The sequence below is a fragment of the Acanthisitta chloris genome, unplaced genomic scaffold (assembly GCF_000695815.1).
Source record: "Acanthisitta chloris isolate BGI_N310 unplaced genomic scaffold, ASM69581v1 scaffold18500, whole genome shotgun sequence".
Lineage (NCBI taxonomy): Eukaryota > Metazoa > Chordata > Aves > Passeriformes > Acanthisittidae > Acanthisitta > Acanthisitta chloris.
In genome coordinates this window covers 30,617-52,935 of record NW_008653946.1, presented here as the reverse complement: position 1 = coordinate 52,935, position 22,319 = coordinate 30,617, and the positions used below count along the sequence as shown (strand labels likewise).

The 22,319-nt window shown below is 45.2% G+C and overlaps 1 protein-coding gene across 1 annotated transcript in view; it reads left to right on the top strand.

The window, feature by feature from the left end:
- The window catches only part of LOC103809987 (hemicentin-1-like), a gene marked incomplete at both ends in the record, with an annotated part of 78,531 nt that overhangs the window by 27,741 nt on the left and 28,471 nt on the right, over positions 1-22,319 (top strand). Inside the window, 18 exon segments of the mRNA XM_009082867.1 lie at positions 220-364; positions 2,407-2,519; positions 3,643-3,802; positions 4,518-4,686; positions 7,137-7,264; positions 9,267-9,539; positions 10,382-10,477; positions 10,865-11,059; positions 12,538-12,668; positions 13,299-13,446; positions 13,921-14,047; positions 15,039-15,193; positions 16,763-17,041; positions 17,892-18,173; positions 19,180-19,288; positions 20,095-20,264; positions 20,599-20,753; positions 21,063-21,186. Coding sequence (XP_009081115.1) covers positions 220-364; positions 2,407-2,519; positions 3,643-3,802; positions 4,518-4,686; positions 7,137-7,264; positions 9,267-9,539; positions 10,382-10,477; positions 10,865-11,059; positions 12,538-12,668; positions 13,299-13,446; positions 13,921-14,047; positions 15,039-15,193; positions 16,763-17,041; positions 17,892-18,173; positions 19,180-19,288; positions 20,095-20,264; positions 20,599-20,753; positions 21,063-21,186 — 2,959 coding nt within the window.

The window sequence follows — 22,319 nt, the reverse complement described above, 5'->3', positions numbered from 1 at the left end:
TAGTTTTTCATGAAAGATGGAAAGTAAGAAAAGCTCTACGCAGGTTCTCAAGGAGCACAGAGTTTTTGAGAATGTGAAATAACCAGGTAAAGCCACTCTGCATCCCACAGGTAAATCATATCAGCTAATATTTTTGACAAAAAGCCACTCTGCATCCCACAGGTAAATGGTATCAGCTAGTTTTTTTGGCAGTAAAGTGTTGCCTCACTCTTTTGGCAGCTGGTTCCCAATCCCTATGTCAGTGTCCGTGGTGATGGGAGCCTGCACCTGGAAAGGGTTCGGCTGCAGGATGGAGGGGATTACACCTGCATGGCCACCAATGTGGCTGGGACCAGCAACAGAACCACCACTGTGAATGTCTATGGTAAGGAACAGCCCTGGGGCTTTTGTGCTAACTGCTGGGCAAAGTGTGTTACTTCCTGGCAGCAGCTTTCCCTGCTTTGTTGTGCTGGTTTCTCAAACTGTGGCAATGACAGTGCTTTGTGGAGTAACCTGGTGGGAACTGGAGCCGCTGCACAGGGAAGAACTGAGCAGCTGGGGCTGGTTTTTGAGAACAAATAACATTTTATGGAGTCACAGAATAATCAGGGGTGGAAAGGACCCTTGAAGATCACTGAGTCAACTCCAGGTCCTGCACAGGACACCCCAACAATCCTACCATGTGTCTGAGTGTGTCCATGTGCTCCTTGAGCTCTGTCAGCCTTGAGGCTGTGACACTGCCCTGGGAGCTGTTCAGTGCCCAAACACCTCTGGGGGAAGAACCTTTGACTGATATCCAACCTAACCCTCCCCTGACACAGCTCCAGCCATTCCCTGGGTCCTGTCCCTGGTCTCAGAGAGCAGAGCTCAGAGCTGTCCCTGCACTGCCCCTCGGGAGGGAGTTGTATCCAGTGATGAGCTCTGTCCTCAGTCTCCTCTTCTCCAGCCTGAACACACCAAGTGCCTCAGCCACTCCTCACGTGGCTTCCCCTCCAGGCCCTTCCCCATCTTCATTGCCTCTTTGGATGCTCTCTAATAGCTTAATATCTCATGTCATGGTGCCCCAAACTGCACAGAGTACTCCAGGTGAGCCCATACCAGCACAGAGTAGAGCTTCTTAGTGACAACACAGTACAATTGCTCAGCACCTCCTAAGCTATGCCAGACACAGATCCACCACCCTCCTGGGTAACCCCCTCGTTTATCTACTGGGCATGATGTTCTATGGTGTGGGATATCCCTTTTGCCAGTTCAGGTCACCTGTCCTGGCCATGCTTCCTCCCAGGTCCTTTTAGGTATCTTCTCACTGACAGAGTGTGAGATACAAAAGAAAAAAGGGAAAAAGAAAGGTCCTTGACTTAGGCTAAGCACAACTTAGCAAGAATCCAAAACATCAGTATGTTATCAATGTTATTCTCACTCTGAATCCAAACACAGCTCTGTACCAGCTACTGGGAAGGAATTAACTCTATCCCAGCACAGTCCAGGACACAGGTGCAAATGGGACTATACTGGAATCCCCTGAAAAATTCTGAGTGCTTCATAACTGATGTAAGGAAGCACAGCTCGTAGGAGAATTAGAGTGAAAATGAGTTATGAGTTTGGCAAAACTCATGATTTGTTTACTGGTTTTGGTGTTGTCCCCATTCTCCTCCCCCTTGTTTTTTCCCTTTCATTAAGCAGTGAAAGGATGACACTGACAGCAGTGTTAGCACTGTGGTAGCCCATCTGTGTTTCAGCTGAAGATATTTGTATTGGCTCTGTGGGCCACAGTCACTTCATGGTTTACAGCCTGAAATTTTCTCACATGCTAAATTAATCATGGGAGATTTATTTTCAGCTTCAGTGAGGATGCTGGAACATGCCTTTATTTTAAGAACAGCTATAAATTTTTCATACAGGCAAGGACTCTCAAGGTCTTCCATGTCAACACTAGTTTGAATATCTCAGAAATTGAGGAAAAAAAAGGAGTATCTTTGTATGAGTTTAGAAATAACTAGGGTTTGGTGTTATAGCCTTAAATCTGATTTTGCTTTTCTGTTCTCAGTTCAAAAGCAGCACAGTTGAGTCAGGGAACTGTTGTCTCTTGTTACTGGTTTTGAGAAGTGAAGCCTAAAATGTTGTCAGAGGATGATGTGACCAAACCTCTCTGAAATAGTTGCATCAATTAAATTTAAAACTGCACATACCTAATGAATGCAGTGATCAGTCTGTGGCTTCCATGTTTTGCAGCAAGCAGGGATATGTTCTGTCCTGAAGGGCTGGAGAGTGGAGGGGAAAGTGGCTGCTCGTGGTAGGGTTGGGAAGAGGCAGAAAAGCCCCAAACTCCCTGTAGGGATTGATATTGATATAAGGGTTTTGTTGTAAGACTTGTGCCAAGACTTGAGAGGTCTTCTGCACGTGTTTAATATTTGCATTTGTTTTCAGTTCTGCCTGTCATTCAGCATGGACAGCAGATATTCAGCACCATTGAAGGGATCCCAGTAACACTGCCCTGCAAAGCTAGTGGAGTTCCCAAGCCAACCATTGTCTGGTCCAAGGTAATTCCTCACCTTTGAGCTGCTTGTGGTGAAAGATGAAGTGAGCACAGCGTTTAGTTGCCATAAGAGCTGTATGCAAGGCCAAAAGCATCACTTGAGAGGGACCTGAAAAATCTGTTTGTTCAGAGCTGCTTTTGTTTCTCAGAGCAGAGGGTTTGGCCATGGTCCTGCCATAGCTCAGTGTTCTGTTCTTGGGAAGGGGTTTGGTTATCGCTGGATCTGTGTGTTCTTAACACTATAGAATTTGTTCATGTGGCTGTTGTGGGTTGATAATTTGAGATTGGGCAGTCTGCCACGAATTGAGAGTTCAGTTCTTCCTCTTTTGGAGCTTTAAGATAACTATTTCCTCTGGGGAAAGTGTGTCTAATAATGGCATTGTGGGGTCAACCTGTTCCTTTTCAGTCATGGCCTTGACAAGGTGTCCACTGAGGAGGACCTCAGATTTTTGGGGAACTTTTCTATAAGTCAGGATTTGTTGGGGTTTTTTTTACCCTACTTGAGCAGAGTAATGTCTTGGGAGTAAGAGTTATTTGGGGTGTGTGACAGCTCCCAGCCCATTCTGCAGAGGCACTGTTGGGCCTCAAAGTTGTGCAGATAGAACTGACTGGGACCTTGTGGACAGCTTTGTTTTGAGGAAGGAATAGCACAGAGTCAACTGTTGGTTTGGTTGGGAAAAGAACATGGGAGGAGTATTTTCAATACAGACAAGGAGGAGTCTGCTGGTTAAGAAGCAGTCTATGTAATGTATGCAAGATTCATTTTGACATGTGAGATCAATGTCAAAATTAACTCAGTTGAGATTTTGATTTGTTTGGTTTTTTTGTTGTGGTTTGTTTTAAGAACTTGGCTTTGTAAAATGTAGCAAGGTTTCTGCTAAGAATCCCTGTGCTTCTGCTCTTGTTGCTGCTTGGAAAGCAACACTCAAGCACTGTGACAAGTTAGCTGAAGTTAACTAATTTTACAAATTAAATTTTGGGGCCAAACTTCTTAGTTAATATAAAATATTTTGCTCATCTCAGCCACAAAAAAATAAATAGAAGCAGCTTTTGTTGAATTACGTGATCGTAATTTGGTTCATTTTAGAAAATCCAGGCACTGTGGACTTTTCTTCTTCTTTCCACAGAAAGGAGAAGTCATTCTTGCCAGCAATGTGAAGTTCTCTGCAGGGTCAGATGGAAGCCTGTATGTGGTTTCCCCAGGGGGTGAAGAGACTGGGGAATATGCATGTACTGCAACCAACGCTGCTGGCTACGCCACCCGCAAAGTCCAGCTGACTGTCTACGGTACGTGGAGTTGAACTAGACAGACTCACAGTGCAAATGGGGCTTAAACTCTGCTCTGATTAGTGCTGTGACTCTGGGTCCCCAAAGCAGGCACTGAAAGGCCTGTCCTTCAGCCACTCTGCTTCTCCTAGAACCTCCTGGTGCCTCTCACCTTGAGTTCCTGGACTAGGATCTTGGGCTGGTCATAGCCTCACCTTTATTGGAAGTGGGGAGGAAGTGTCTGTATAGGAATAGAGTTTCCTCTGATAGAAGAATGAAGATCATTAATCCCACCAGTCCCAGAGCTTCCTGCCATCTCCTAAGGCTCTGAAAACTTTGGTGTAGGTGTGCTTTGCAAGGCTTTTCTGGCTTGTAGGTATTGGTCCTCTAAGTGTAACAGTTCAGGCAGTGGTTGTAAACTACCTGTGCAATACAGAGCTCAGCACATGCAGGAGCTACATCTGTCTGTTCTGTCCAGGGCTTTTGGGTGGATACTCCAGTCTTTTTGGGATTTGTGGTGTTGCATGTAGGTATCAGCCTGTGTCTGAGCTCCAGGCACTGTGCCTCAGCACTGCAGTGATTCACCTCTGTTGCAGACAAGTCGTTAAAAATAGGATTGTGATGTTTTATACCTGACAAAAGCAATAGATGTTTGATCTGAAGTGAAACTGTATGGTGTTATATTTGTACAAATATGTATATTCATTGCAGCTTCTTAACATGTTCCATGTTATAGTGAAACCTAGAGTGTCCAGGCCTGGAGACCAGCAAGGACATGATAAACCCATAGAGATCTCAGTAATTGCAGGGGAAGATGTCACACTTCCATGTGAAGTGAAGAGCCTCCCACCCCCCATAATTACTTGGGCCAAAGAAATGCAGCTCATATCTCCGTTCTCTCCAAGGTAACAATGTTTGGTGAAAACAAAAGAAAAGTGAAATTGCCTCTAAGCTTTCAAGATGTTGGAGGGGTGTGTGATTTCTGATTGCCACAGGATCACCCAGAAGGTATTACACTGTCCTGCCTGACAACCTGTTGTGCTTTCCCAAGGATACTAAGCTCACCCATCATTGTCCAGCTCCCATTCCAGCACGTGCTTGTACACCATCTCAGGAGGCCAGGATGAAAGAGATCTTGCTGTATTTGTGCTGTGGTGGTGCCCATATCATCTGGGCCTGATTATAAATGTTGAAAAATTGGTTTTCTTTGCTTATGCACTTCACATTTATGCTCAGGGGAGCACTGTCTGGGATTTATATGGATTCTGGGCTGCCAGTAAGATAGAGATGATGATAAATGTTTGGGCATGCTTACAAGAGCCTGTTGCTTGCTGTGTTTTGATCCAAAAACTCTACAGATATTCTTGAACGTGTGAAAGCATAGCCGAATGCTTATAAAATGTTGGGTTGACAGCATTAGAGGATGGAGAGCTGGGGACTGTCTTGTGTGCAGCATGGAGAGGAGATCAGTGGGTGATTATTCTCTGGGTGTTCCCCACTGAAGTGCCAGGTACTGTCCCAGGCCATGCTGCTGCTCTCTGGTCTGCAGAAAGGTTAGGCAGCCCCAGGCAATTGTAGGACTGGCCACACACACTGTAGCAGTGGCTGTGCCTGTTGGTGTCTCTCAGTGACCCCAGTGGAAGCAATCAGCAGTGTCTGAGCTGAAGGAACTGTACAGAGCTGGAGGGGAACCTCTTTTTTTTTCTTTGGAGTCATTCCAGTGAGCATGCAACAACCTCAGTTTTGGCCACCTTATCCAGTGAAGGAGACCTGTGTGTAGGGAGTTGGTTTGTTGTTAGTAATCCATGTGGAATTTTCTGCTGTGTCCTGTGAGCATGTTGCATGCACTAACAGATCTGCATTCTTGGTCCCTTACTTTGTCCTCACTTTACCTCAGGAGACACTGATAAATTAGGCTCCTTGCTCATGGCTGGTGTGGTGAGATCCAAGCTGTCCACAGGAACAGAAGTCCAGCTCAGCCCATTCCATAAAATTGTTTACAGATGTCAGCAAAAGTTAAAGATTAGTCCAAACAAAACTGAGACCACCCAAAGATCACGTCAGAAATGTATACAGTAAATGAAGGAAGAGGGAACTCAGAAAGGAAGGAACTTTTATCAGAGAGCAAATGTAATTACTGGACAAATTCATGGCAGGGAAGTTGCCACAGCAATCTGTCTTTTGGGGTTATTGAAAATAAAGGAAAACAACAAAAATGTTTGGAAAGTTATGGGCAGCAGGAAGGGAATGGTAATATCAGACAGATTTGGGTGGCCTGGAGGAAATCCACTTCACTTTCCTCTGGGCAGTTGCAATCCCCAATTTCACTGTGTGTGTCCATATGGTGATGTTGTCCTAATCAGTGCCAGAGAAAGGCAGACATGGTGCCACCAGTTCCCATCAGCTCTGCCTAAATTCTGTGTGTATCCTTGAGCACTGGGCTTGAATTTCTTCTTAGAATCATGGACTGTCCTGAGCTGGAAGGGACCCACAGGGATCATCAGCCCAACTCCTGCCCTGCACAGACACCCCAACACTGCACCCTGTGCTGAGAGCATTGGCCAAACACTCCTGAGCTCTGTCACCTTGGGGCTGTGACACTGCCCTGGGAGCTGTTCAGTGCCCAAACACCTCTGGGGGAAGAACCTTGTCCTGATATCCAACCTAACCCTGTTCAGTGCCCAAACACCTCTGGGGGAAGAACCTTGTCCTGATATCCAACCTAACCCTTCCTGACACAACTTCTTGTCAATTCTTAGCTGTCTTTTTTTCTTCCCTCCTCACTTATTTTCCCCCTCTCTACTACTGACTCCTGCAGAAGAAGATTTTGGCTTAGCTGACTCATGTAGCTTCTGATGTTTCAGACCTCTGACCAGAACTGTAGGAAAAATTAATGCTCTGTAGTTAACTACTTACTGAGGGATAATGTCAGTTCCTATAAACACCAGAAGTAGCAGTTTTGAATCAGAATCCTCTCTTCCATCTTCAGTCAATGCAGCATCATTTTTTTGCCAGGATGAAGCAGCATTAAGTTATTTAACTTTCTGACCCTGCTGACCTGGGCTGAGCAAAGATTTTCAAGCCCCATTTCTCTGCCTCTATCACATTTTGATAGGCCTTGTAAATAGCTTGTATCAAATGTTGTAATTTGGAACTCAGCTTTTAGGCATTTGCTGTGTGTTCTGAATGGAGTGGCTCAGTAAAGAGGAAATATGAGGAAATATAAGGCACAGTTGAATAATGTGGCACAGAATGGTGTTGTTTCAGCTCAGAGCAATCATTAGCAGTGTGTAAGTAGAGGTCATTCCCCTTTCCATACATGTTTATATAGTTTATCTGCTTCTTATTTTTCCAGACACACTTTCCTACCCTCAGGGTCAATGAAGATCAGTGAGACCCAAGTTTCAGACAGTGGAATGTATATCTGTGTCGCCACAAATATCGCTGGGAATGTGACTCAGTCAGTGAAACTGAGTGTGCATGGTAAGTTGGAACTTAAAGGTTAATCATCTGCAAGTTTCCACATGGAATTTGTCATCATGCAAAGCTTTTGAAATGGTTTGCCTTATGTATGTTAAATCCTATTGACCTCTATTCTTTCAGGTCATGTTATCTTCATATGCAGGTTATTGATTACGTGGAAAGGAAATACTGTATACACACATAAATATATATATATTTGTCCTTCCTTTAGTGTTCCTTAGACTTATGGAAGCATTATAGCACAGTGTGGCACTTGACTTACTGAAAGCCAACCAAAGGGATTGTAGGAGCAGCAAACATTTGCTCTAATGCCCTTGGAAGCTCTTAGTGGAAGAGGCTTCTCAGTAGTCAGTTTGCAGACAGTGGCTCAGAACAGCAGAGCTGGCTGAGGCTGAGGCTTGCAGCTTCCCACCAAATGGGTGGGAATTACATATCCACACTTTTTTGCTGGCAAACATCAAAGTTTGTGGGCACACCTGCCCAGGAGGTGGTGAAACCAGCCTGCAGCTGTGGGGAGGCAGCTCCCTCTCCTTGGTGCATAGCTTTGTGAATACATTCTGCTGTACCCACCTTGGAATCACAGAAGCACTAAGGTTGGAAAAGACATCAAAGGATCCAACCTTTGACCCATCACAGCCATGCCCACTAAAATCATATGAAGTCTCTTTGACTTTTGAACACTTCTAGGCATGGTGTCTCCATCACTGGCCTGGGCAGCCCCTTCCAATGCTTGACCACTCTCTCAGGGAAGAACTTTTTCCTAGTATCTAGTCTAAACCTCCCTTGCCTCAGCTTGAAGCTGTTTCCCCTTGTCCTGTTGCTAGTTACCTGGGAGAGACTGACCCCACCTCACCACAACCTCTGTTTGGGTAGTTGTAGAGATACCTTAATCCACCTTCCTGTGCTTCCTGTGCTCAACCCATGCACCCTATGCTCCTGCCCACCTCCCTCTCCCCTCAGCAAATGTCTAGTGGCTCTTGCTCAAGCTGGGAGCCATGTCCCCCTCCTTTCTGCTGCAGATCAGCCCATTGTCACCCCCATCTCCCTCCCCAGACTGGGGCCCCAAGCTCCTTCTCTTAACCACTCACACAATATCACATCTGGAAAAATGCCACTTGTTATTGTTTCAGACATTCTTTTCAAGTCTTTTTATTGCCAGTGATCCTTAGAAAGAAAAACATTGTGGCAAAAGACTTATAGTGGATTTATATTATTCTTTAGGACTGGCAAAATCTCTTCCAGTCGTGTTTTATCTCCCTGTCCGAACTTGTGTTTGAAAGTATACAAAGATCAGGGATTAGGGGAAGGAAATTAAAATGTCAAAAGGAAAATGTGATTATCATATAAGTTTTTTGAATTGTTTTGTGTTATGAAGACCCAGAACCCACAGCTCTTCAGGTGTGCTTAGAATATTACAGTGCTCAGAATATTACACTACACAATTCCAGTGCAGCAGCATTGGGAATGTGACTTCTTCCTATGAATTAAGTACCAGGGTATCTTACATCTGTTCTGTGCAGAGAACATGCAGGTCTGCTTGCATGGTCACCTGAGGGAGTTAGGTGAATAAAGAACAACATTTTATAGCATAACAAAAAGAAAAAGGATTTAGTAGGTTCATAGAATGGTTTGGGTTGGAAGGGACTTTTAAGATCACCCAGTCCAACCCCGTGCCAGGCTGCTCCATGCCCTGTCCAGCCTGGCCTGGAACACTTCCAGGGTGGGGGCAATCACAGCTGCTCTGGGCACCCTGTGCCAGTGCCTCAGCATCTCACAGGGAACAATTTCTCCCATATATGTAGTCTGAATCTCCTCAATTTTCGTTGAAAATATTTAGGCTTTGTCCTGTCCCTCAATCCCTTGTCCCAAGTTCCTCTGCAGCTCTCTTGGAGCCCTAAGGTCCCCCTGGAGCCTTCTGTCCTCCAGGCTGACCAGCCCCAACCCTCTCAGATCTTGTATAGATTTTCTTCCCATTTCTGTGGACTAAACTTGCCTTCCTCAGTTCCTCCCAAGATCCAGCGTGGACCTCGAGTGCTGAAGGTCCAGGCTGGGCAGCGAGCGGAGTTGCCCTGCAGTGCCCAGGGCATCCCTGCCCCGTCAGTCTCCTGGTTCAAAGGCAGGAGTGCTGTGCCCATAGGTGGTGGGCAGTTCTCCCAGGGCCTGGATGGAGCTCTCAGCATCAGCAGTGTGCAGCTCCCTGACGCTGGGGTCTACAAGTGTGTGGCTCGGAACGCCGCGGGCAGCGACGCCGCGGAGATAACAGTGCAAGTGCAAGGTATTTCTGTTGGGCCCAGGGTCTGCATCCTGCCCTGCCTGGGTGTGATTTCATGCAGTGCTGTCTGCATGGTGCTCTTTGCTGCTGACTGTTCTGCCATGCACGGTCCACATCTGGTTTAGATGTTATGTTCTGATGTTAATTAAGGAAAATCAGAATAAGCAAATAGTCTTTGGAGAGTTTGGAGAAATAAGACAAAGAAAACTCTCTCTGTCATATAAATGGTGGTGGGGGAACTGTGGTCAAGGTGCCAGTTTAAATATGCAGTGTAACCCCTCACCTGAAGGGCTGACAGGCATCAATGGAGCATGACTGACTGAAGCTAAGCAGGGACTGTTTCTTCTTTGTAATAGTCTAAAGGCAACATTCTGATCCCTTTGGATTAGAGGTGCTGAGAAACGCTTGTTACAGACTACAAAGAACTCTCAGTAACTTTACTTAATGCTAAATAACATTCTTTGTATAGTCTGTCTGCACATGAGGTTAAAACGAGAGCAAAGGGTGGCAGAAACACTTATATGTAGCATGAGGAAAACCCCCAGTTTAAATAGGATTTTTCAGACTGCAGAAACACTGCCTTCAGAATAAATAGAAGGGGTTTTAAAGAGAACCATTTTCAGTCACGTTTGAAAGCTTCTTTGTACTGCTTCCTCCCTAAATATTCCCACTGAAATCAAGACTTGCTTGTACAATACACATCCCATTCACTGTGAACAGAGTTGTTGGAGTCTGACCGTGTGTGGATGAGAGAGATTTACTCTTGTGTGTTGCCAAACTATATTTTAACATTTGGGATCAAAGGTAAAGAATTTTTTTTTTTTTTGGATCTAATTTTCTTTCAGAGTCTCCCACAATTGAGGGCCTGGACCCTCCATACAACAGTCCCTTCCAAGAAAGAGTGGCAAACCAGCGCATCGCGTTCCCCTGTCCTGCCAAAGGTCTGTACCACTGTTCCACTTCCAGTGACAAAAGTATCTTTTTCTTCTGTTGACCCTTGAAAATGACTAAGTTCCTGTAAAAATTGTCCAATCCACAGAGTATTTTCCATATATACTTTATTTGGAAAAACTCAAGCTGACGGTGGTTGAAATAACCACCACGTGTGGAAGTTTTGGGGAAAGTCACTGCTTAGCCAGCAGGGATTTTATAAGGTTCAAGATTTTGAATGTTAAAATCATCCTGTAACAGCTTCCTCTTGGAAGCTCATGGCTCTCCCTTGTGTTGTCCTTCCAGTAAGACTTCCAGCAAGCGGCAGGAATTGTTGAAGTCTTTCCTAATCTGAGCTGAGTGAAGCATTTCTGGACGTTTCTCCTTTTCCTTGTCAGGTACTCCGAAGCCTGTCATCAAGTGGCTGCACAATGGCAGAGAGCTGACAGGCAGTGAGCCAGGGGTCTCAGTGCTGGAGGATGGGACACTGCTGGTCATCGCTGCTGTCACACCTGCAGACAATGGGGAGTATGTCTGTGTGGCAACCAACGAGGCTGGGAGCACAGAAAGGAAGTACAACCTGAAAGTTCATGGTGGGTAATAAATGCAGCCATTGGGGGACCTACTTTTGAAGGGTATCTTCTATTTTATTGGTGGAAATTGCATTCCTCAGATCTGGCCATGTGCTGTTGAATTACCTGAGTACTTGGGTTTGTGTTATTCTGATACTCTCTATGCTTTTTTCTATTGTTTCTGTCCTTCCTGAGTTTATGCACAAATAATCTTTCCTTATCCTCCATCCCATGAGATCCCAGAGGCAAAGGAGGGTGGAGGGTCCCTCCCTGCCCCACCACAGGGACCCTCACCCTGCTCAGCTCCCCCTGCAGTGTTCACCCCTCCCACAGCCACATAGACATGAGGTCCAGTGTCTCCCAACCCCTTCTAGAGCTCCCCAAACTCCAACAGAGCCTCTTCACCCCTTCCAAACTCTCCTCCATGCCCTGGGGGGCACTGCCCTGTTTTGGGGGTCTCTGTCCCCCCTCAACTTGCTGCATGATCTCCATACCACCTTGCCCAAGTGCTTCCTGGCAGCAATGAGCCCTTTGTGGCCTCCTCTGGATTTGCTCCAACAGTTCCATGTCCTCCTGATGCTGAGGACCCCAGAGCTGTGTGCAGGATTCCAGGTGGGTCTCCCAGAGCAGAGCAGAGGGGCAGAATCCCCTCCCTTGCCCTGCTGCCCACACTGCTGTGGCTCAGCCTTGCATTGCATTGGTCTCTGGGCTGAGCTCACACTGCAGCTCATGCTGAGCTTCTCACCCACTCTCACTCCCAAGTCTCTCTCCTCACCTCTCAATTCCTTCCCCACCCAACCTGGGGCTGTGATGGCATTGCCATGGCCCAGATGTAGGACCTTGCACTTCATTTTGTTAAACTCCATGAGGTTTGCATTGTTCCCCCTTTCAAGCCTATCAACCATGATGGTTAGTTCTGATGCCTGAGCAGGATTATATCCTGATCTTTATTCTGAGAAAAGCAAGAATTCCATCTTGTTCCAGCAGGGCTCATCAGTGGGGTTAGAACTCTCCAATCCCATCCATAAGGCCATTCTGTTTGCATTCACAGTGTGACAAATGATAGGCAGGTGTTGTTGGGCATGACTGGAGCAGTGAAGAGGAAGGATGAGTCTGGAATGTGCTTCCTTTGCTAAACAATTGTTGCTAAGAGAATAGCATGAAATTTTAAGATTAAGATTAAATAAAATGAAGATTCAGTATTAAGATTTTTCTCTTAAAAGATGTTGATGGTTATTGTGTTTGAGTGAATTTCCCTGAGAGTCTGTTACTGGGCAAGAAATGACTTGATGTTTTTAGGAAGAGAAGACACAGGGAGGTATGTCCAGAGCCAAATGAAAATACTGAGGAGGGAATGAGAAGGGTGTGAGAAATTGGGGAAGGAAGGGGGAAATGGGAAGTCACTGGAATGAAAGGCTTAAATCATGACTCTGAGGAAGGGGGAAATGGGAAGTCACTGGAATAAAAGGCTTAAATCATTACTCTGACCTCTCTTGTAGTTCCTCCTGACATTAGAGACCAAGAAAAGGTGACAAATACATCTGTGGTGGTTCATCACCCTGTCAGTCTCTTCTGTGAAGTAACTGGTAACCCCTTCCCAGTCATCTCCTGGTATAAAGAAGATACCCAGGTATGTAGGATCAATCCAGCTGGAATAATGAAGGCAGCATCAGTCAGTTTTATATGAACTTGTGAGTGCTTGGTGTGAGAACTCGCTGCAGTAAGTACGTGTCTGTGCCTTTGTGTGTGTTTAAGTGCAGTAAGGACACCCCACAGAAAACCAAATAGATGTGGCTCATCCATTAGTGCAGTAAGGCAAATGTAAACTCTTCAAGGTTCCCTTAGGAATTAGCCTTAGCAATCTCCCAGTATGGCAATTGCCAGAGGCCTTGAATGGGGACCAGTAAACGAAGAAATAAGAACACTTGGAGGTAATTTGAGTTGGTCAGGGTTATCCCTGAGTCCTCTGGCTCCACTTGTAGCTGATAAGTGATATTTAAGGCGAGGAGAGAGCCCTTTATGCACTTTGTGGCTGCCCATTGCTGAGGGATGAAGACTTTCTTTGGTTTCCCCACTCCCTGCTGTGTGTGCTGAGCTACAGGCCATATTGAATAGATTGCAGCAGTGGAGGAGATTAGTGCTGCAACTGAAAGGGGAAACAGATTATCCTCACGCTAAAACTACCATTTTCTTATAAAAATCCAGCTGTGATATTTGGCTGATGTAACTTGGTTCACATAAGGTCTTGGGTTCTTTTCAGGTTGTGGAAAGCAGTGCTCTCCAGATTTTGCACAATGGGAAGATCCTGAAGCTCCTGAAAGCTGCTACTGAGGATGCTGGACAATACTCCTGCAAAGCCATAAATGTAGCAGGAAGTTCTGAGAAGCTGTTTAACCTAGATATACTAGGTTAGTTCATTCTTTGATGTTTGTTTGGTTTGGTTTTTTTTTTAAAGTTGGTGATCTGGAAGACAGTTGATATTTAAGAAGTCCATAAATTTCAACTCATTATGAATATTTTTGCACTCCCTGCCCATGAAGCACTCATCATGATGGCTTTTGGGTGCCTAAAATTCACCGTTCTGGTAGCAACACAGGCAAAATGCTGCTTTTTATTTCTGGGTTTTGGTCTTTGGTGCTTTGTTTTGTATGTTGGGTACACAGCAGTGTGACATAGGAGTGTTCTTACGTAGAGTTTGCCACCTTGAATGTGAAATGCTTGTCGAGGTAGACATGATGTTTTGATCTAGCTGAATTCCCTTTGCAATGGAGCTAAAGTTGTTTCAAGGGAATCATATGATCCACTGCTGCACATCTTTCTGTTTCATAGCATACCTTCCTTGGCTAAACACCAGTTCTTCCTGAATGTTTGTCTTTTTGAAGTTCCACCCAGCATAATAGGTGCTGAGAGCCCTGGTGAGATTACAGTCGTCCTCAACCAGGAAATCAGTCTGGAATGCAGAGCCAAAGGTTTCCCTTTCCCTGACGTTCACTGGTTCAAAGATGGCAAGTAAGTGTCTTACAGCTTTTGTGTTGTGTGTGCAGGTTGTTCCTCCCCTAGAACACAGAGGGAGGAGGTGCACTGTGCCTGCAAGCTTGGGTTGAACTACTTAGTGTTAAGTTATGGTCACTAGACAGAATTTGGGGTGCTGTGAGGTAGTAAGTTCTTTAATCAAAAGTTAACATCTGCATGTCTTTGTGAATTCCCATTACTGGCAAGAGCAGAGCAGTTCGAAGGTTTTTGAAATCAGACAATGCTTGAAGCAGGTGAAGCAGAACCATTTCTTTGAGTTTACCCTCTGTGAGTTATTCTGCCTGGATTATTCCAAACATATAAATGGTTAAAATACTGTTGTTTAGCTGACATGGTGTTTTGATTGATAGGCAGAACCTGTGTCAAACATTTTGCTAGTTAGTGCCTTGTGAGGTTCTGCATATACACACCGAAGGGTAGGAAACATTTGTAGACTGAATGTTTCAGTTCTTCTCATCTTCCAGGAAAGCATAGCAAGAAAAGAATTGCTGGTGGCCTAAATATTAGCTGAAAACCAGACTGGGCTGTGTTTCTGGTGTTTGACAATGTAGTTCAGTATAGACATTAGTTAGTAGTCACAGATATTTTGCTGTGCCAATTTCTTACGCTTTGGTATGGATATGTTGACATTTTCATCTAGTAACTGACACTTTGTTGTCAGCAAAGGGCTGGAATGGTCCAAGTAAATTAGCAACCTGACCTGAGGCCAGGAGTAGGACTCTGGCTCTGATGCTGGCATTGGGGATGACCTGAGTAAAGTACTTGTCGTGTTTTGGTTTCTTCTAACACCTAGGAATAAAGTTAATTGCGATAGTTTGTTACTTTGTGGTGCTTCTTTGGGTTAATGCTGTTACTCCAGTGCCAAATGGTCCAATTACTGCCATTAAAGGATCCCTTTTTCTTACTGTCAGCATAAGCTAACATTGAAGGGATGGGGTTGGGTGAAGCAAACTAATCTCTGTTTCAGGCCCTTGTTTTTGGGTGATCCCAATGTTGAGCTTCTGGACAAAGGTCAAGTTCTCCACATCAAGAATGCTCGAAGGGTTGACAAAGGTCGTTACCAGTGCAGTGCCACCAACACTGCTGGCAAGCAAGTTAAGGAGGTCAAGCTGATTGTCCATGGTGAGTTAACAAGACTGCCTGGACCTAAAGATCCTTTATTGTACTCATGAGATCTCTTTTTGATGGAGATACTCAGCCACTCTTGCACTGGGAACAAGGGAAATGCTGGGAGGACTTGCAGGAGACTGTGGCTGTTGTGAGAGGAGAGGAATGAAAAGCCCCACAAAATCCTCACAGATGAGTAGATTTACTTCAGGTTCTTCAGGCAGGAGAGATGAATTTGTGAGGTTTAATTTCTTGTTAGTCCTAGCTAGGCAAACAAAACCCACAGAGGAACCTAGGTGCTAGTTCATGCTAGTTCTTGCTTTGTTTCAGCCATTTAGCCCTACTTTTGACTTTGATACGTTACCAAAACTCCATGTTAGAACCGTTCCCCATCTCTGTGGATGAAAGCATTTGCTGATAGAGAAATGCATTTGCCTTTGATCTGGGTGTGTTTCAGTGCATTTTATGGGCTTGATTTAATGAGTAAAATATTTCATTGTGGTTTGATAATCTGCACGACTCATCTCAAGGTGTAGGTCCAGTCACTGTCCCTTTGCTTTGCCTTTCTGCAGTGGTGTTTTCAATGACCACTGTGGAAGTCAATGGAATCCGTGGGTGTACTGAGCATGTTTGGCAGCAGAGGAGTTAATGTGTCTGCCAGATGTGTCTGGTCCTTTCAGCAGTCATAAATTTAGTGGTTGCCAATTGCACTGTGTTTTTATTACTTCTATAGAGATTTACGGACTCTTTATATTGGCTGATTTACACGAGAGCTTGTTTGCTGGAAGAACCCGAGTCCTGCTGCCTAGCGAGCAAGGGAAGGGACTGTGGGCCAAAAAGCTTCAAAAATAGGAGCATAAAGCTAGACTGTTAAGCTCATATTTAGTCTCAAAGTAAGTGACTTCATCCTCAGAAGTTTGGAGTGCTGAGCAGTTCCCACTGCAGTTTTAGAGGCTCTTGGATGTAATTGGTATTGTCAAGAGCAGGATCCTTACTGGGAGGATGCAGCTCCCAGGGGAGACAGGAATTGCTTGGAGAAGAGGGTTGGCCAAATGTGTTGCAGGATGCATGGAGACCCAATTGTCCTAAGCTGGTACATGTTGGAGCCTGGTGGCTCTTCATGCTTTCAACCCCATGTGCCTCAGAGAAGTCTACAGGTGGTGTCTAACTCTGTGGGGGGAAAAAAACACACAAAACACAGCAGGAAGGTTCAGTTTTTAGGCATAAAATGGCAAGATGGACGTCGTCAGATCCCAATGGATGTTGTCAATAAGATAACAGCGATGTCTCCGCCCACCAACAAGAAGGAAACACAAGCTTTTTTAGGTGTTGTGGGATTTTGGAGGATGCACATTCCAAATTACAGTCAGATTATCAACCCACTCTACCAAGTGGTATGCCACAATTGATATTGCCAATGCATTCTTCTCAATCCCTTTGGCAGCAGGGTGTAGACCCCAGTTTGCTTTTACTTTACGAAGCCAAAATCTTTTCTTCCTTCGGCATTCTCATGTTTAATCCATTTAAATCTGCACAGACTTGTATACTGAGGCTTTAACATTGCCATTTTGTCTTTCGAAATAGTCCCTCCTAGTATTAAGGGAGGAAATCTGACCACAGAGGTGTCGGCGCTTCTCAACAACCTTATAAACCTGGAGTGTGAGGCCAAGGGAATCCCTGTGCCCACCATCACCTGGTTCAAGGATGGGCACCCTGTCTCCTCCAGCCCCCAGGCTGTGTACGTGGAGCGGGGGCAGTTCCTGCGGATCCCGCGGGCGCAGGCGTCGGACTCTGCCAGGTACACGTGCCGTGTGAGCAGTGCTGCTGGGGCTGCTGAGAAGGTGTACGACGTGGATGTGTACGGTGAGTGATGCTCTGCCGAACCGGCTCCTTGGCTGTGCTACGCAGGTGCATTTGGGAAGCTCCTCTGCCTTTGTAGCCTGTCAGTGGCTGTGGTTGAAGCCTGGCCTCTGTCAGAGGGCTGTGTGCAGGGAGCTTCACACCTTGTCCTTTGTGTGACTCTCCAAGCTCTTTGCTTCAGAGAATCACTGAATGGTTTGTGTTGGGAGGGACCTTAAAGATCGTCTTGTTCTGTTCTATCACTACATGCCCTTGTCCAAAGTCCCTTCACCACCCTTGGTGTCATGCTTTTTCCTGTTCAGCTATTTCTTTTCCATCTCCCATCTGCATGCTGAAAAATTCTTACCTGAAGTGGCCACACTGGATGGGATCTTCAGAACACCATTTCAATCCTTCCTGTTTGGTCCTTCCCTCTCAAAGCCCTGCAGAATCCTCTGTTTCACTACATGCCCTTGTCCAAAGTCCCTTCACCACCCTTGGTGTCATGCTTTTTCCTGTTCAGCTATTTCTTTTCCATCTCCCATCTGCATGCTGAAAAATTCTTACCTGAAGTGGCCACACTGGATGGGATCTTCAGAACACCATTTCAATCCTTCCTGTTTGGTCCTTCCCTCTCAAAGCCCTGCAGAATCCTCTGTTTTATACCACTGGTCATTTCTGAATTATGTCACTTGACTTCTCTGTTTCCCCTTTGCCTTGGCTTCTCCCAGCAGCAAATTCTCACATGCAATTGTGCATGACATAATGGCATATGGAGCTGAAGTGGGAGGGGAAGAACTAATCCATTTGCTCTTAATCCATTTCCTGGCTACAGAATTAATTGCTTGCAATATATTTCTTTTCCTTTCTCCAGTTCCTCCAGTAATCGAGGGCGACGCTGACACAGCCCAGAGCAGGCAGGTGGTTGCTGGGAATTCACTGACCTTGGAGTGTAAGGCTGCTGGCAACCCTCCCCCTCTCCTCACCTGGCTGAAAGATGGGGTTCCTGTGGAAGCAAGTGACAGGCTTCGTGTTCTGGCTGGTGGGAAGAAGCTGGAGATCCTGAACGTTGTCGAGGCTGACCGAGGCCAGTATTGGTGTGTGGCCACAAGCATAGCTGGAGAACAAGAAATCAAGTATGAAGTTGAAATCTTAGGTGTGTGAGCAGCAAAACTGCTGATTTGTCAGTTTCCTGTAAACCTAATATGGAAAAAAATATCCATCATATCTATGTTTGTATTTTTGTTGGTGTCACTATATGAAAGATCAGTTAGTCATGCTCCATAATTAGTTCAGCCTGGGCACTGCACATTTTTCTGCCCAGGGTTACAGGGCAGTTTGACTTTCAGGTTAGTTGTTCAGAAGTTTTTGTGCATGTGGTAAGTAAATAGAAGAAAACAATAGATATCCAAGGCTATCATTAAAAATATCACTGGGTATTGGCCTCTGGGAGAGGACATTTTCCTCTGGTTTTCAGTTGTGTTGTGCAAGTTTTGAACCTTCTCTTGAAAAAAATACTTGTCTCCTTTATCCCTGGAGTCTGTTACCACAGTGTGCACCTCAGCAGTCCCTTCTGAGTGCCTCGAGGTAAATCAGTTGTACAAACATGTGAATCACTTTCTCCTGACGTGGAAGGTGTTATTTAAGAACTGTAAAGCACTGATTTTTAGGCTTTGAATTGCTCTCTTGAAGAACATAATACTGAGTGCAGATGTGGAGCATCTGCTCTGCTGTTACAGGTACATCTCACTGGTCTGGCTAGTCAGTGGAGGAGCTGTGTGGCTCTGCTTCCTTCCCAGAGAGGATGAGACAGGGTGAAGGGTGCCTGGAAGAGGGTCCTCTGCACCTTTGTGCTCTCCTTCTGCTGACAGAGGGTGCCAAAAGTGCCCCCACCCTCAGCCATTCCCAAGGTTGTTCTGACAGAATCTGGAAAAACCAACCGAGCTGTATACACAATATATACAATATACACAATATCACTGTGCAGATGTTTCCCTTCAAAAAGAAGCAGTGATTGATAAGGAATCAGTGTGTCCCCCAAAGTGAGATAGATGTCAAGATTATTTGGTTTGTAGCATTGCTATTTGAGAGAGGTTTTTATGATATATCTGATGCTTACATGTTGCTCTTGGTGGATTTGTTTTTGTTTTCCCCTCTTACAGTCCCACCCTTCGTGGATGGTGGAGATGAGCTCTTGGACTACATTGTGGTTCTCCATAGCCCTTTGGAGCTGGATTGCTCAGCAGCAGGGACACCCTCACCAACTATCACGTAAGGGGACTAGTGTGACAGTAGGAAAAGAGTAAATCAATCTGCTGGTTGGTTAGGTGAGAGTGCAGATGACCTTTAGCAACCACCTGTATTATTCAGTGATGGTTAATGAGCAGAGGACAAACTCCTGACCCCACTGAAGGATATTATTCAGGTTAATGAGCAGAGGACAAACTCCTGGCCCCATTGAAGACAGCATCAGGCACTCACGTGGTAGCATCAGAATTTTGGTTTAGGGCAGTTTGGGTTGTTGTGCCAATGTCCATTTCCTGGAGATTAGGATAGATAGCAAGAGCAGACAAAACTTGCATTCCCTTGCTAACGCAGCTGTGTACTTTTCTTCTGCCACTTGTGGTTAATGAGCAGAGGACAAACTCCTGGCCCCATTGAAGACAGCATCAGGCACTCACGTGGTAGCATCAGAATTTTGGTTTAGGGCAGTTTGGGTTGTTGTGCCAATGTCCATTTCCTGGAGATTAGGATAGATAGCAAGAGCAGACAAAACTTGCATTCCCTTGCTAACGCAGCTGTGTACTTTTCTTCTGCCACTTGTGGTTGACTTTTGCTTTGGGGTTTTCTGTCTGCTACATTCTTGATGTCTTCCTTAGGGCCTGTTACCTGTTCTGATAAACCACTTTGGTCCATGGCACTCAGGACAGTGGAGCACTACCTGACATCTCCAAACTTCCCTAGAAATGCAAACAGACTTACTGAGACATCCTGTTTAATAGAGTTGTGCCTGTTCTAGGTGTGTTGTTGATCTTAATGTCATAGAAGATCTGAGATTTGAACTCTGTCTTTGGCAGGTGGTTGAAAGATGGCCAACCAGTTGAAGAGGGAGCTGGACACAAGATCTTATTGAATGGACAAAAGCTCCTCATCTCTCAAGCTCTAGTGTCAGACACTGGTCACTATAAATGTGTGGCAGCAAACAAGGCAGGAGAACATGGGAAGGAATTTGATGTCACAGTGCATGGTAGGTTATTCAAGGCAAGGGACACAGCAGGCTACTTTCATTATGAAATTGCTGGCAAGAAGGTGCTCAGTTTTCCTGTAGACATTTGTATTAGCACGTTGAAAAATTGGAGATGAGAGCAGAAGAAAGAGAGTCACAATGGTTTAGGTTGGGAGGAACCTTAAAGCTCATCTCATTCCAACCCCCTGCCATGGGCAGAGACACCTCCCATTAGACCAGGCTGTCCTAATCTAGAAGTAGTAGAGTTGCACTTAACCTATGGGATGTTGCCTCTACATCTCCAAATGTATATGTCCTAATGATACTTCATTTTTTTTTCTGGTGCTTCTTGCAGTTCCTCCAACCATCAAGTCAACTGGGCCTTCTGAGAGAGCTGTTGTGATCCACAAGCCTGTGATGCTGCAGTGCATAGCCAGTGGCATTCCCAGCCCTTCCATAACCTGGTTAAAAGATGGACAACCAGTAAATACAGCCAGAGGAAATATCAGAGTAAGCACAAATCTGTTACGGGTTCCAAACCATCAAAGATAGTTACAAGGAATTTTGCATGTTAGTGCTGCTTTTCCTTTTGCTTCCCTAACACTGTGATTGATATCAAGATGCTAAAATTCCATCCTGGAGAGAAAAGAGCTTTTTACCTGACTAGGGCTGTATCTCGGGTGAAATAGCAGTGTTTAGTAGACTGAATCCCCCGAGACATCTCATATGAGAAGATTCCATGACTGGAAATTCACCATCTGGCTCCTTCCAGTAGAATTTTAACCTTCAAGGTATGGTTCTGTCTCTGTTTTGGTGCAGCTGGAGTCTTCAGGCCGTGTTCTGCAGGTTGGCCAGGCCCTGCTGGAAGATGCTGGCCAGTACACTTGTGTGGCAACAAATGCTGCAGGAGAAGCCCAACAGCACGTTCGGCTTCACGTGCATGGTAATGTCTCTGCCTCTAGTTACAGCTAAATGTGGCTGGTTTAGGCAGCTTTTTACTTCTGCATTCCCTTTTCTCCTGCTTTTTTGTTGTCTCTGTACATCCATCTTCCAGGTTTTCTTCTTTGTCCCACTCCATTGGTAAGAAGTGAGGGCAAAGCTGTCTGTCTTGGGATTTGGCCTCTCCGGTGTGGTACCAAGGACCACAGAAATGAATGTCTTTCCCAGAGGTGTCCTAAACAGCCAAACTCCTTGGCACTAGCTCATCCCTCAGAGTTACCCTTCTGTGCTTCTGAATCAGTCTATGATGTACCACCATTGGCAATTATGAATCTCATCCAAATTTTCTGTGGATGTTGGTATTCCACGTGACCCTGCAGTGGGAAATTTTTACAGGAATGACTTGTCTGAGAAAGAAACATTCTCTTGTGAGGGGATTTTTCAGCCTGTCGAAAAGGCATTTTCCTCTGCAGCTAAAAAGAGTATAAAAGGAATTGAGGAAACTTGAGAAGCTGTTGTTTGCATGTGAATTTCGTAAGTGTTCTCCCCGTGATTTACGTGTGTTTGGCTCAGAAGTGGTCACGAAGAGTTGTGGGTTCTTGTTGTGACACAATCCTCAAAGGAGGTGTGGGAATCCTCAGGAGGTGTAGGAATGGACTGTGGCAAAATGCTCAGAGTGGGATTGTACTCACTTCTATTGCCAAAGCAAGCCAGCAACTGGAGAATGTTAAACTGAAACAAGGAGAGTTTGCAGAGTCCCCATGGATGAGACTTGAGGCCACACTCATCTTAAACGATGCTAATTGCATCACAGGTAATTCTAGTGTCAGCCTCATGCTCATAAATCTCTTTTCCTGTCAGTCTTGGTGTTCAAAGTGTCATTATCTGGTGTTTCTGTCACATCATAGATTTCTAAACTTCATTAAGGTGAAAGCTGTGTACAACACTCAGTTTAGCATCACCACTTCAAGTGGGATGAGCTTGCCACAGTAAGGAATTGCTGTTCTGTGTTGTGCACCCTTTTCTTGCAAGTCTAGTTGAAGTCCCATTTTCCTTGAGAAAAGATTAAAATTAACAAAAATAATGTTGTATTCCTCTTATCACTGAGGTGATTCTATAATTAGATAGTATTCCCAT